Source organism: Sinocyclocheilus grahami, unplaced genomic scaffold (genome assembly GCF_001515645.1).
Source record: "Sinocyclocheilus grahami isolate Dianchi unplaced genomic scaffold, SAMN03320097.WGS_v1.1 scaffold126.1, whole genome shotgun sequence".
Taxonomy (NCBI): Eukaryota; Metazoa; Chordata; class Actinopteri; order Cypriniformes; family Cyprinidae; genus Sinocyclocheilus; species Sinocyclocheilus grahami.
In genome coordinates this window covers 3,693,240-3,707,748 of record NW_015505305.1, presented here as the reverse complement: position 1 = coordinate 3,707,748, position 14,509 = coordinate 3,693,240, and the positions used below count along the sequence as shown (strand labels likewise).

General features: G+C 36.1%; 1 protein-coding gene across 1 annotated transcript in view; it reads left to right on the top strand.

Annotated features, from left to right (window-relative positions):
- Positions 1 to 14,266, top strand: part of LOC107590309 (collagen alpha-1(XI) chain-like) — a 79,181-nt gene extending 64,915 nt beyond the window's left edge. Inside the window, exons 45-64 of the mRNA XM_016279017.1 lie at positions 156 to 209; positions 500 to 553; positions 686 to 739; positions 1,398 to 1,451; positions 2,630 to 2,737; positions 3,423 to 3,476; positions 3,679 to 3,732; positions 5,791 to 5,844; positions 6,870 to 6,977; positions 7,655 to 7,708; positions 7,841 to 7,894; positions 8,514 to 8,621; positions 9,467 to 9,520; positions 10,420 to 10,455; positions 10,546 to 10,599; positions 10,690 to 10,936; positions 11,554 to 11,666; positions 12,281 to 12,349; positions 13,453 to 13,686; positions 13,769 to 14,266. Coding sequence (XP_016134503.1) covers positions 156 to 209; positions 500 to 553; positions 686 to 739; positions 1,398 to 1,451; positions 2,630 to 2,737; positions 3,423 to 3,476; positions 3,679 to 3,732; positions 5,791 to 5,844; positions 6,870 to 6,977; positions 7,655 to 7,708; positions 7,841 to 7,894; positions 8,514 to 8,621; positions 9,467 to 9,520; positions 10,420 to 10,455; positions 10,546 to 10,599; positions 10,690 to 10,936; positions 11,554 to 11,666; positions 12,281 to 12,349; positions 13,453 to 13,686; positions 13,769 to 13,915 — 1,764 coding nt within the window. The 3' untranslated portion in view covers positions 13,916 to 14,266. The remainder of the gene's footprint in view (positions 1 to 155; positions 210 to 499; positions 554 to 685; positions 740 to 1,397; positions 1,452 to 2,629; positions 2,738 to 3,422; positions 3,477 to 3,678; positions 3,733 to 5,790; positions 5,845 to 6,869; positions 6,978 to 7,654; positions 7,709 to 7,840; positions 7,895 to 8,513; positions 8,622 to 9,466; positions 9,521 to 10,419; positions 10,456 to 10,545; positions 10,600 to 10,689; positions 10,937 to 11,553; positions 11,667 to 12,280; positions 12,350 to 13,452; positions 13,687 to 13,768) is intronic.
- The last annotated feature ends 243 nt before the right edge of the window (positions 14,267 to 14,509 follow it).

Genomic DNA, 14,509 nt, shown 5'->3' with positions numbered 1-14,509 from the left:
CAGAGGGCCCATTTTGGTGCCTCACGGCAACAGTGTGTCTTTGAACATTTCTTTGCACGGTTGCTGATGCCAGTGTACTATAGTATCTAAAAATATGGACATTTATATTATTATAAATGCACATAAATACAAGAATATTCATTTGTTTCTTACAGGGTCTTCCTGGACCACCTGGTGAGAAAGGAGAAAATGGAGACGTTGGTCCTATGGTAAGATGTTTTAACCAATTATTAACTATAGTTGTTATTTTTTATTTATTTATTTTTTTTAACTGCCTTTGACATGACTTATAATTTAAATATGAAATACATGAATACAGGAAAGAAAATAGTTCTAATCAAGCCTTTAAGGGTTCTGTTTATTCCTGTTTTATTTTGCTTTTAATTTTATTTTGCCTTTATATATTTATTTTATATTAATTAATTTTTATTTTATTAATGTTTTAACCTATACAACTATTAGTAAAGTCTCAATTGTCTCTCTTCTTGTTTCACCACAGGGTCCCCCTGGCCCACCTGGTCCCAGAGGTCCTCAAGGTCCTGCTGGTGCTGATGTAAGACCATCTCTCAACATTGAACATTTTTCCCATCAGCAAATCCATTAAATTACACCTCTTTAACCAAATGGTTATAGAGTTAATGGTTTTCACGCATGCCTCTTCACAAATCGACTTATTTTATTGAAGGGTCCACAAGGTCCTCCTGGTGGAATAGGAGGAATGGGATCTGTGGGTGAGAAGGTAAGAATATTCGCAGCTCCAGTGTTTATTCCCAGAAATATGGTGTCTATGGTCTTGTTTCAAATCTCTGTTACAGACTTCATTAATTTATTATTCGTGTCATCCTTTTGTCTGAATTAGTATAACAAAACGATTAATGCCTACATTACCGCAGTTCTGATAATAGCCCTACATTTCACTGCTATTTGGCAGGTCCACAGGCCATCAATATTTAATGCTGAGGCTGGCTATGGAGATGAATTTAGAATATGTAACAGGTCACTATAATGCTCCTAATCCATTAGGAGCTGAATGTTATGTCCACTATAGCCCAGACCAGCTAAGCTAAGAAACAACCAGTAAACAACATGCAGCTTTATTTAGATACGACTACATATGATTCATTCCATTAGAGTCTACTTGACATCTCTGATTTTCAATCATAAGGGAAAGCAACAAAATGACAGTGCTACAAATTGTCTAAAGTTGAAGAAACTAGAGTTAAATTTGAAATTTCCAAATGGAAGTTCAACTTTAACTTCAGTATCATTCGTTTGCACTTTGCCTAGTAGAAAGCTGGAAATTCTGGCTTTTCGAGTCGAATGGAACATTGTTAACATTATACAGCACAATTATATGGTGTTGTGCAATACGTTATAACTAGTAATATCCTTAACAGGGTGAGCAAGGAGAAGCTGGAAACCCTGGACCTCCTGGCGAGCCTGGACCTGGGGTAAGTGAAGTTTTCAAGAGAGATCTGTGTGGTGATGCGGGTAATCACTTCCTGTAAGCTTCTCTGGATTTACTGATTCTCAAATTAAGCGGCCACACTAAGTGAGTCGCTAAATTGCAGGAATGATTCCAATAAAGATCTTTCCTCTCATCATATAATGAAATGCTTAATACAGTGACATTTGAAATAAAATATTGCTCGCACTGTTGTCTGTTTACTTTATATCATGAAAAATCTAATTTCCCTTGAACTTTTAGAATAAAGGTGTGTTGTAAAAAAAAATATATACTGTAACTCAAAATGTCCATTTATAGATAGTAAACAGCAGCTTAATTTCTTGGATTTCTGACACCAGAAATATGTTTGCACTTTGCCTAGTAGAAAGCTGGAAATTCTGGCTTTTCGAGTCGAATGGAACATTGTTAACATTATACAGCACAATTATATGGTGTTGTGCAATACGTTATAACTAGTAATATCCTTAACAGGGTGAGCAAGGAGAAGCTGGAAACCCTGGACCTCCTGGCGAGCCTGGACCTGGGGTAAGTGAAGTTTTCAAGAGAGATCTGTGTGGTGATGCGGGTAATCACTTCCTGTAAGCTTCTCTGGATTTACTGATTCTCAAATTAAGCGGCCACACTAAGTGAGTCGCTAAATTGCAGGAATGATTCCAGTAAAGATCTTTCCTCTCATCATATAATGAAATGCTTAATACAGTGACATTTGAAATAAAATATTGCTCGCACTGTTGTCTGTTTACTTTATATCATGAAAAATCTAATTTCCCTTGAACTTTTAGAATAAAGGTGTGTTGTAAAAAAATATATATACTGTAACTCAAAATGTCCATTTATAGATAGTAAACAGCAGCTTAATTTCTTGGATTTCTGACACCAGAAATACCTTGAGTAACATTACAAGTGGACATCAGTGGAAAAAATCAGATGATTAAAGCAAAAAAGTTAACTTTGTTATTTATGGAATATCTAAATTACAGATGGAAAGTCAGCCTGTCAAAATTCTAACCTGTCAATACTGACATGAATGGCTGATTAACTCTTTTGGATTGCTATATCAAAATGTAGAGCATGGCTGCACTCGTTCTCAGGGTGCTTTTGTTCATGGAGTGCCTCAGGGCTCTTTATTCGGCCCTTTCATCTTTGTTGTATGTGCTGCAGGGCCCAAAAGGTGAGAGAGGAGATAAAGGTGAAGCTGGTCCCCCTGGTGCTGCTGGACCTGCAGGTCCCAAAGGACCCCCTGGAGATGATGGACCCAAGGGTAATCCTGTAAGTGTAATACAGCTGGCATGAGATCTTATGAATGTATAAAGGCATGAAATGTTAGAAGCCTCTACAACAGTGAGGTGAGCCTTACTGGTAAAAAAAATCTATTTTAGATGGATTATGCTGATTAAATAAGAGAAGTGAGAAGTGAAGTGAAGTGTGGCCAATTATGGTGACCCATATTCGGAATTTGTGCTCTGCATTACACCCATCCAAGTGCACACACATAGTAGTGAACACACACTCGGAGCAGTGGGCAGCCATATTGCTGCGGCACCCGGGGAGCAGTTGGGGGTTCGGTGCCTTGCTCAAGGGTCTCACCTCAGTTGTGGTATTGAAGGTGGAAGAGAGCGCTGTACATTCACTCCCTCCACTGACAATTCCTGCCGGACCTGAGACTCAAACCCTCAACCTTCGGGTTACAAGTCCGACTCTCTAACCATTAGGTCACGACTGCCCCACATTTGAGACTTACTCCACTAATTAGAAATTATTAAAGCATTATGTGTCTAAGATGAATAAAAGATAGTAATTCAATTGAAATGTTACCGTGCCTCCAACTGATCAATTTAGTTTTGTATGTCCTAATATTTGTTAAGGACATTAAGTACATACAGTAATATAATTTAGTGTTTATGTTATTGACACATCACTCTGTTAAACCCGTGTTTTCAATCTGTTACTATAGGGCCCTGTTGGTTTTCCTGGAGACCCAGGTCCACCCGGTGAGCCAGGTGTTGCTGTAAGTGCCACAATTCATCACTAAAAGTCCTGTAAATTATTATTATTTTTATTTTAAAAAATGGTATGTTTCATGTTCTGTATTTACTATTGACTTTGAATGATTAAAAAGTCTTTGCAGTGTAAATAGTCAGCAAGACGTTTGCTTGTTTTTTCAATTGTCAATTTATTTGTCTCTGAAATTTTGTCTATTAAATTATCAGGGAATAGATGGAGGCCCAGGAGAAAAAGGCGAGGATGGAGAGTCTGGTCAACCTGTAAGTTTTAACAATATTTAGGTGCAATACCTTTGACTATAGTTTATTAAAAAGTTACTTTTTCAATTATTTGTTTGTCTTCCAATACAATTTCCTGCTGTATGCATTAAATTGCAGAGCATTGTTTTTGCCTCTAGTGTAAGTATATATACAGTACAGATAGAATAATAAACTGTTGTTTGATATACGGAAGTCAAACATAATTGCCTAAGCCTACAGTGGCAGCCAATATTTTTTTTTTCCGGAAGGAAAAAGTAAACTTTTCCATTTAGATTGTATTGAGGTGTTTCTCACTGCACTCTATCAAACCAGCAAGTGAAATATTATTATTTCCTCTTGTCTTGTGATATCAATTTTGCTGCATTTACACTGAACTTGCAGTAGACCCTTTGTAATCTTGATGCACAAAGTCATATAATCTAATAATTTTACATTTATTTAGCACATTTTAATGTGGAAAGCACAATGAAACATTTAACTTAAAGTTCTTATCCTTAGTTTTACTTGAAGTTAACCTATTTTATGTAATTGGCAATGGTTGATTGACAGGTAAGTAGGCAGTCCTTGCCATGGTCACATTTAAGACCTTGTATCTATTTAGTGTACCAATTTTGACCAGATCAAACCAGGTGTAAATAACTGCTGTACCCCCATGGTAGTACTTTGGAGTCTCTAGGGGTCACAGATCCTCTGGTAAAGACTCTTACTATATGGCAAACAGCCCTGGTTGAATTGTATTGGCCAGCCCAAGCAACACTGTGCTATCCCATTATTCCTCTATAAAGCTTAATGGCATCTCTTTGAACACACACATCCATTATTCATGCAAAATGTAGAGAAAACACCACTCGCTTTCCCAATATGCTTAATGGAGCTCTCTCTGGAAAAATTATACACCCTATCAGCATACGCGGATAGCAATGGCTGACGGACTGTAGCTAGAGAAACTGCCATTTCATCAGCAAAGGTGTTTTAATCCTGCAAGAGGAAGACTCATCTTGTAGAATTAAGTCTCCTGCATCAATAATTCCGGCTAGAGCTTATTTTGCATCGAACACATAGACATTCTGCTTTCTCAGCATTTTACCGACCGTGGTTCGAAATAAATATGGAGATTCCTTTGCTTATTCTCTCTCTGTTTGTTTCTTGCACTCTGTTCAGTCTTGGACCCTAGAGACAGTCCCTAGACTATTAACTATCTTGAGAATTATTGAATTTGGTGAATCTTCCTGCTGTCATTAGTTGATTTTTTTCCTGCTCTTCATTAAATTAAAATCACACAGGGGAGTCGAGGGCAAATTGTCAAGCAGGTTTTATCTCAGTAACTATGTGCAGTATAAAGTCAAAAGTCCAATTAAACAAATGTATATTTTCTCTAGCAGTGGTTTTGTATGCTAGTTTCACACATCGAGTTCAAAACCGAGTTATTTTTTAATCATCCAACTAAAATGTGAATATTTTTCCAACCCTGTTAGGTAAACACTATCAAACCATGCTGACATTAAACAAGGTTCATATATATATATATATATATATATATATATATAGTATATATAGGTATAAGGTATATTTGAAAATATAGGAAAGTTTTTTGCCAAATAAAAGAAAGTTTTTGCCAGGGCAAGGGCATTTTTCATAGATGTCAGGCTGGGACAAGCAGTCACATTTTATGTAGTAGAAATCCATATTTCTGTACATTAACTTAATTATTTTTGTTGTTTCATTAATTGTTTATATTTTTTTCCTGGATATAATGGTAGAAATGTTCAATAGCCAGTACTTTAAGGAAAATGTTTTTGTAGCCAACGCTCTAAGGAAATATTCACTAAAAATGTGAAAATGTGACAACTAGCCCCGGTCACGTTTATAACCATACGATTATGAATGAGTATATGTTCACACAAAAAACATTCAAGTGGATCCATTTGCCCATTAATAGCCATCAAGCAAGATCCCCGAAGTGCTACCGTGATGTCTCACCATGACCTTTTTCCCATTTGGTTTATAGCCCAGCAGAGAAAAAAATCTCAAATAAAACGTAATTTTCTCTGTCCGCAGGGACCCCCGGGGGCTTCTGGAGCTGAAGGTAGACAAGGAGAGAAGGGCGCCAAGGTAACGCATCATTCCAAATCAATTCAACCCAGGCACATACTGCAGCCTCCACTGCCGTAATTAACGCACAGCGAGCCATGGGAGAAAAAGCACATCTCTTGACAGAGTGACTCACTGTTAATAAGTGACTGTCACTGTGGGACTGAAGTGTGTAGGCTGTATTTTAGCTTTAGTTCATCAACTTAACCCTTATAACCTAAATTGCGTATTTGAAGCATGCCGAGAGTTTTTAATGTTTCTCACCTTTAATTAGTCATTTATATAATATAATATAAATATATAATAATGTTTAAAAGGTACACTACCGTTCAAAAATTTATTCATTTTCAAGGTTCATTTATTTGATCAAAAATGCAGTAAAAACAGTAATATTGTGAAGTAGTATTATAATGATATATAACTGTTTTCTATTTTAATATATTGTAAAATGTAATTTATTTGTGTGATGGCAAAGCTGAATTTTCAGCATCATTACTCTAGTCTTCTGTGTCACATGATCCTTCAGAAATCATTCTAATATGCTGATTTGATGCTCAAGATTTATTTTTACTTTTTAATTTTTTTTATCAGTGTTGAAAACAGTTGTGCTGCTTAATAGTTTTGTAGAAACCATGATACATTTTATTTCCAGGAGTGATAGATATATATAGCTAAATAATAAATATGTTTTTGATAAATAGAATAAATTTTGATAAATAGAAAAAATGTGCATACATTTGATAAATAGAAATTTAAATAGAAAAGAACAGCATTTATCTGGAAAAGCGTACAAACTTTTTGTTATATAACAATGTCACTTTTGATCAATTTAATTCATCCTTGCTGAATAGAAGTATTAAATTCTTTGAAAAACAAATCATATTGACACTAAAACTTTCAATGGTTGTGTGTACCTTATATTGTTTATTTATTTATTTTTAAATAAAAGTTTTCTTCCTGTAACAGTGATATTTCAGTGGACATTGCATGCCAACTTTATGCATCAAAAAATCTAAATATTATCTATATTCCTCTCTTCTCTTTAGGGTGAGGCAGGAGCTGAGGGTCCACCAGGTAAAACTGGACCAGTTGGCCCTCAAGGCCCTCCTGGAAAGCCTGGTCCTGAGGGTCTACGTGGAATCCCTGGTCCTGTGGTGGGTTCTCATGTCACTCATCGACTAACTATACATCATATTATATATACATATTTACAGTGGCCCCAAATAGTATTAGGACACTTAAGATGCACTTGAAGTACTGTGAATTTAATATTATAAATATATAAGTGGTGTCTGCAAATATATGATGTTTAATCTTTTCTTTAAACTTTCTCATGCTCATGAATATTAATTATGTAACATGGCATTTTCCCAATAATTCTAACTGATTACTACTCACCACTGCCAATGCTAGCTAGCAGCTTTTGTGTGGTCTTAAAGTTGTCAGTGTACAAGGTCAGCTATAATTCTTTTCTTTGCACTGCGGACAAGCAATGCAATGGAATTCATGCATTTTTAAGTGTGGCTTAAGTACTCAAATAATTTGTCTGGCCACTGAATAGCCTAAATGCACACACACACACACACACACACACACACACACACGAGAACAGAATTATATGAAACACCTCACAGAATAATAAATCACCTCTCTTTGAGTTTACAATCTGTATCTTTCTCTTGTACACTCTGTGTCTGTTTCTTGTCTATTTGAAAACAGGTTTTGTAGTATCTGGGCTATTAATCATTGTCCAGCCCACAGTAAATCAATGCCAGACCATAAGCAAAAAACAGTGCAATAATGGCTGTTGTAATTGGATGGATTTTCACAGGGTGAACAAGGACTTCCTGGTGCTCCTGGACAAGACGGCCCACCTGGACCAATGGTAAGAAGAGAGACCCCATTGCCCTTGCTCGTTCTGTCTATCTTTCACCCTCTCTCTCCTTGCTGTGTGTTCGTGTACATGTGGGTATATGTGAGCAAATTAAATTTTCACTGTTGGTTCTTTGATATTTAGGGACCTCCTGGTCTCCCCGGCCTGAAAGGAGACCCTGGCTCTAAGGGTGAGAAGGTGAGTGACATTCTATTTCTTTTCCTGCCATTTTTATTAATGTGGTGTCTTACATTTCAGAGAGGCTCAAGGTCAAAGATAAAGACTAGACTTGGTCACTCCAGGAAGTCAGAGGAAAAGTTTCACAGCCAGGGGAAAAGTTAAAAGTCTATTATCGTCTTTTAGTGCCACAAGTTTGGCAACATGTTTTATTTTATTTCTTTATTTCTGTCTGTCTATCTACTCATTTTATTTTTTACATTTTAGTTTTTTGTCTTTATTAATTTTTTTTTTTTTTTAAGTTTTGGAGAGGGTTTTTTACATTTAACTTTTTTATTTATTTTAATCTTTAGCATTTTATTTTTCTGATTTTTTTTTTCATATTTAGCCATGAAAATATATATTTATTCATATAATGTAAATAATAAATCATATAGTTTTTCAGCTTTTACTTCAGTTATTTTAGTTTTTTTTTCATACTTAGCCATAAAAATGTATTTATAATGTATATAGTCTTTGATTGTTGGTATCAGGCTTTGTGCTCATAAAAACATTGTTGTTTGTACATATTGCATAAAAGTTGACCATCAACTGATCTTCTGATCTGTGATATCCACCATCATATGCATTTTTCTTCCAGGGTCACCCCGGTCTTATTGGTCTCATTGGACCCCCCGGTGAGCAGGGAGAGAAGGGAGATCGGGGTTTGCCTGGTCCTCAGGGCGCTGCTGGCAGCAAGGGTGATAATGTGAGTCACTAATGATTTATTTGTCCTTTCCACCCCACCACACAAAAAAATTTTGTACCTCCAGCAGCGCACCTATCAGGACTTCTCCTGTAATGCTTGCAAATTAAAGTAACGACCGACTGAAACAATAACGTCTGCGCTTATTGCATCTGTGTACATCATCATAATTGTGTTATGGATGAAGCTGTCATGAAAGGTTCTCAGAGCCAGAGGTAATTCTGTTACACCAGACATTCCCATCAAACACCAGTGCGAAATGTGAAATGTTTATGTTTCTTTGCCTCGTTGAGGAACCATACAACACCTACTTAATGCAGTCAAACGCTTCAGCAAATCTATAGAAAACCTTCATTGAATAAACAATTAGAAATTGCATTGGACTCATCTGGCCCTTTTTTCAGTGGTTTAAAGCAATGCAACTTTAAACATATTCTGATTAAGCTTAATGAAATTGTAGTCTCCCCTTATGCGAGTTCGGAAAAACTAAAAATTTAAACCGATCCTATCTCACTAATGTCTCCCACTAGACAGATTTGCGATCTGTTACTGCATTTAGTAACAGAGGATGCATTTCTCCCCAAAGAATGAACTCAGAAGTCCTTGACTCTAATGAAATGTAATGTCAGTGTGTAATACACACCAGAGAATCATAATTAACAAGAGTAATTTTCATCTCTGTGACAAAAGAATCGTAATTTTAAAGACAATTCTTGGAAAGAAAATGAATCTCATCACCTCACAGTTGTTAAAAGTTAACCAACATCTTACATGCTTGTTTTATAGATCCATTTACAAATCAATAATATGAAGTTCTACTTTCTAACCTTCTGCTCTTTAAACTGTAGGGTATCAGTGGTGCTTCTGGTCCGATTGGTCCGTCTGGTCCTCCTGGATTGCCTGTGAGTCTTTGCTCTGTTGCTAGCATCTTGCATTCAGTGTTGTGCTATCGTCAAATTGTACACTTTCTGAAATTGTCACATGATCTATTTATAACATTAAAATATTTTTTTAAGAGCTATTAGATATGTTTAACAACTAACCATGATCTTACATAAAATTATAAGACAGCATGCAAAGGAATGAGTTTTTACATCAGATTATTCTTAAAATTGTAATTTTGGACTGTCCCACCTCAGCAGTCTTGCCAGTATTGACTGTATTCATCATTAAAATTTATACAAGTTATACAAATTAATACAAATCATAATATCAATCAAAAGTCTGGCATCAGTAAAGTTTTTTTTAACAAATTAATATTTTTATTTACCATGGACAAATTAAATTGATTAAAAGTGACTGTAAAGACATATATAATTTTACAAAAGATTATATTTCAAATAAATGCTGTTATTTTGAACTTTCTATTCATCAAGAAATCCTTAAAATAATTAGAGTGATTTCTGAAGGATCATGTGGCACTGGAGTAGTGTCTGATGAAAATTCAGCTTTGTAATCACAGTAATAAAATAAATATTATTTAAAATATATTTAAATAGAAAACAGTTATTTTAAATTGCAATAATATTTAACAATTTGACTGTATTTTTGAAAAAATAAATGCAGACTTGGTGAGCATAAGAGACTTCTTCCAAAAACATTTAAAAATCATAAAGACTCCAAACTTTTGGACGGTAGTGGGAATTTATATTAATTTCATTTTGGAACAATTAGAACGATTTAAATAAAGTAAATTCTACAATTTCAAATTTGTAATTTTAACTATTTGGCAGGCTCAACTTTTAATACATGTACAATTTGTAAGTCAGTGTTCATAAAATGCATTTCCATTTTCCTTTAGGGTCCACAAGGGCCAAAGGGATCCAAGGGTTCGTCTGTAAGTACCACTTTATCACTAATCAATTCGGTGGGTTACTTATAATGACGTTAGAAATGGACTTATGGTTTTCAAATCTTCTTCCCGCAGGGTCCCGCTGGTCAAAAGGGAGACACCGGCTCGGCCGGACCACCTGGTCCTCCTGTAAGTGAACTTCTGCTTGCTTCAAAGCGATTTTAATTATATAAAATGCAAGAGGCTCATGGAGCGTACACTCATTTTCTCATTCCGTAGGGTCCTCCTGGTGAGATCATCCAGCCTCTGCCTATCCAGATGCCCAAGAAGTCCCGTCGCTCCATCGACATGCAAGCGGACGAGGCCGGCACCATGCTGGACTACGGAGGGGGCATGGAAGACATCTTCAGCTCCTTGAATAACCTCAAACAGGACATCGAGCGCATGAAGTACCCCATGGGCACGCAAAACAACCCCACACGAAGCTGTAAAGACCTACAGCTTGCTCACCCAGAATTCTCAGATGGTAAGCAAATGAGGTGGGGGGTAAAGGAGACACAGTTGAACAGATAAATATGGAAAACATGCAGCGTTTGCTGGTTTCCAAGCTACTCAGGAGGTATTGGCTGTGTTTCTAAAATTCTAAGCCCGCCACTCAGAAGAAATTCTCAGATGGTAAGCAAATGAGGTGGGGGGTAAAGGAGACACCGTTGAACAGATAAATATGGAAAACATGCAGCGTTTGCTGGTTTCCAAGCTACTCAGGAGGTATTGGCTGTGTTTCTAAAATTCTAAGCCCGCCACTCAGAAGAATTTGAATAACAGCAGCAGCAGTCGACAGCTGATTGGGAAGATGTTTAGCATTCTGCGGACTCCAGCGAGAGCTAACCTCTCCCTCCCAAATCATGGCTTACAAAATGCCAGATCTTACACTGACCTTTCAGAGCTGGTTTTACCGCACTCGCATTAGCCTGCTATTTTATTTACACAATGCATCGCCACTGCTGATGCCTGTGAAGTGTGTGTTTTTAGCTGTGGAAATTAATAGAAAGCCAGGATATCTTTGTATATGATCTAAATGATTTCCTACTGTACCTGTGGTCGTTCCAGACACTGATGTCTGATGGGTTTTTTTTCTCTCAGGTGAATACTACATCGATCCCAACCAGGGATGCCCCGGGGACTCCTTCAAAGTGTACTGCAACTTCACAGCAGGAGGCGAGACCTGCATCTTCCCTGATAAAAAGTCAAATGGAGTGAGTGATATTCTGGAAGAATTAGCCAATAACAGCCAGACAAGATCACAACATCTTACCTCTGTCACATACAATGGCTTTTCTCCTAAAGACCATAGGAGAGCCTGAATCAATCACTTCAGAGATGTTTTTTTTTAGCTTGATTGTTATTTATTGGAGATGTAGATCCAAACACATTGTTCCCCTTATATAGCAAAAATTGTAAATATGCACTTCTACATAGTTTATTTTTTATTTTTTAGAATTACTTGAAATGTTTTGTCTTTCCAACAGCTTATAGTGTTTATCTGTGCATTCAGATCCAAAAGATCAGGAAAAAAAGGTTCACATTAGATCAAATTTGAGTGGAAACCTTATTCTCAACATTAAAATAATTGCTTTATGGGCATAACTGCTTTTCTCATGCTGTGTTTAACAAAGCTGTGTATTTCAGTGAGATGGATTTTCATTTCGTTCCAATTGTTGGAACAGATGCTGTATGAAAAATAACTGGGTTTAATTTTATTTAATTTTCTGCTAAAGTAAATATACTGTTCATTCAAATCTATGGGCACAGCTGGTCTTTTTCTGTAATGGTTTTTTTTTTTCATGTTTTTCTTTCTGTCATCTTTAAGGTGAGGATATCTTCATGGCCCAAAGAGGTTCCTGGCTCCTGGTACAGTGAATTTAAGCGTGGCAAAATAGTAAGTGCTCTTTCTGGTTCTTCTTTCATCTTCTCCTTTATGAAAAACATCATCTTGTCCTTCTAAACTAAAAGGGCCTGAGTGGTCTGCTTGGTCTTTATTCTTTACTCAACCATTGGACAGACACCAGTAAGAGCTGAGCTTTTAAAAACTGCTGTCACTGTAGCCCTGGATCCATCAAGAAGCAGAGCACGCACACACACACACACACACCGCATTTATATTTGATGTAGTTGAGAGTTATGAAGGTGCCGCTGCACCTCTGTGAAACATGCCGGCTTTATGTTTCTGGTGTTTTCTACTTTGTCAGAAGCAATGGTTTTTCTATTATTCAGAGTTCCAACTTTACCCATTTTAAATCAATGTATTGTTGCCTTTGATTTATTTTTTTTATTCAGAGTTCCAACTTTACCAGTTTTAAATCAATTTATTGGTGCCTATGAAACCAGTGACTTGCTTTCAAGTTAATACTTCATAATTTTTCCTCATCTTTTAAGATATGATTATAATTAAGTTGCAACTTATTAACACAACAAACCTACATAAATTATATTATATTATATTATTTATATTATTAAATTAACTTAAGAAAATGCAAGATATTTAAAAAGGGAAAATAAGAGGGTATTTTTATAACTTGTAAAATTAACAAATTAAAAAAATATATAAATACATATTAAAAAATAAGAGGATATTATTGAGGTCCCCAAACAAAATAATAATAATAATAATAATTGTTAAGTTAATCGTTTGGCTTTGTGTGATGTTTTGAACATTGCTGTTGTAAAATATCCAGCTATTACTGCAGATTAATATTTTTTAATATTTTTGTAAAGAATAATTAGTGCTGAATAATAATAATAATAATAATATTTTTTTATAATAATACATTATGATAAATTAATAAATTATTATTATTATTATTATGTGTACTGTGCCACATATTTAATTTAAAAAAAACTAACATTTATACAAAAACATATTTGGTGTGCCAAGTGAAAATGCTGCTGGTGAACAAATCCTTAAATGTCGAATCCTGAAAACCTTTCTATCTAACCTTTCTAAACCATTCTAACCTTTCTATTTTTGTTTTCACCCTCAAGCTTTCATACGTGGATGCAGAAGGCAACTCAATAAACATGGTCCAAATGACGTTTCTCAAACTACTGACAGCCTCCGCCAGGCAAAACTTGACCTACAGCTGCCACCAGTCGGTCGCCTGGCACGATGCCACTACGGACAGCTATGACAGAGCACTACGCTTCCTCGGCTCCAATGACGAGGAGATCTCATATGACAACAACCCCTTCATCAAGGCCCTGTCAGATGGCTGTGCAGTGAGTCTTCAATCATAGCTTTAAATATGCGTAATTTAAATATGCAACGCACGTTTCTGACTGTCCTTTTCTTGTCCTATAGGTGAGGAAGGGCTACGGAAAGACAGTACTGGAGATTAACACTCCCAAGATCGATCAGGTTCCGATCATCGACGTGATGTTCACTGACTTTGGGGATCCCAATCAGAAATTTGGATTCGAAGTTGGTCCAGTCTGCTTCCTTGGCTAAAAAACACAGACAAAGAAAAAAAAAAACAATAACTTGGCAGGGTAGGATGGGTTAGCGCACGAGTCAAGACTTTTTTTCTTGATCTCATCAAACCATCAAGCCCCTGTTCCTGCCACATGCAAGTTTTGAATAAAAAAATGGGGTAGCGAACACGTCTTACCTTGTATGTATGTATTACCCAGGAAAATACTTGTTGCCCTTGTAGGGCAAGGCTCACATGACATGAAACCTGTTATGGAACGAAAAGGTGAAGGACAACGTCAAGCCAAGGCAATCGGTGAACCTGGGAGGTCCACGAGACGGAGAAAGGGAGGACCTCTCATCCGGAGTCTATCGGTGCAGTGCGAAAAATTACAAATAAATTAAAAGAAAAAAAAAGACGACAACAATGGTGCTTGTTCAAAATTCAAAAAAAGAGGTGCTATGAGAAAGAGGATGTATTTTAATAAAACTGTAATTATTATTTTGTACATTATTGTTGTTTCTGAATCCACTTTCAAAACTTGCATGTGTATCACAATTGCATCTGGCTTTTAATTTCCAACTCCCTCACGGACGTTTATAAGTTATAGAACTGAATAAATTAATAATTAA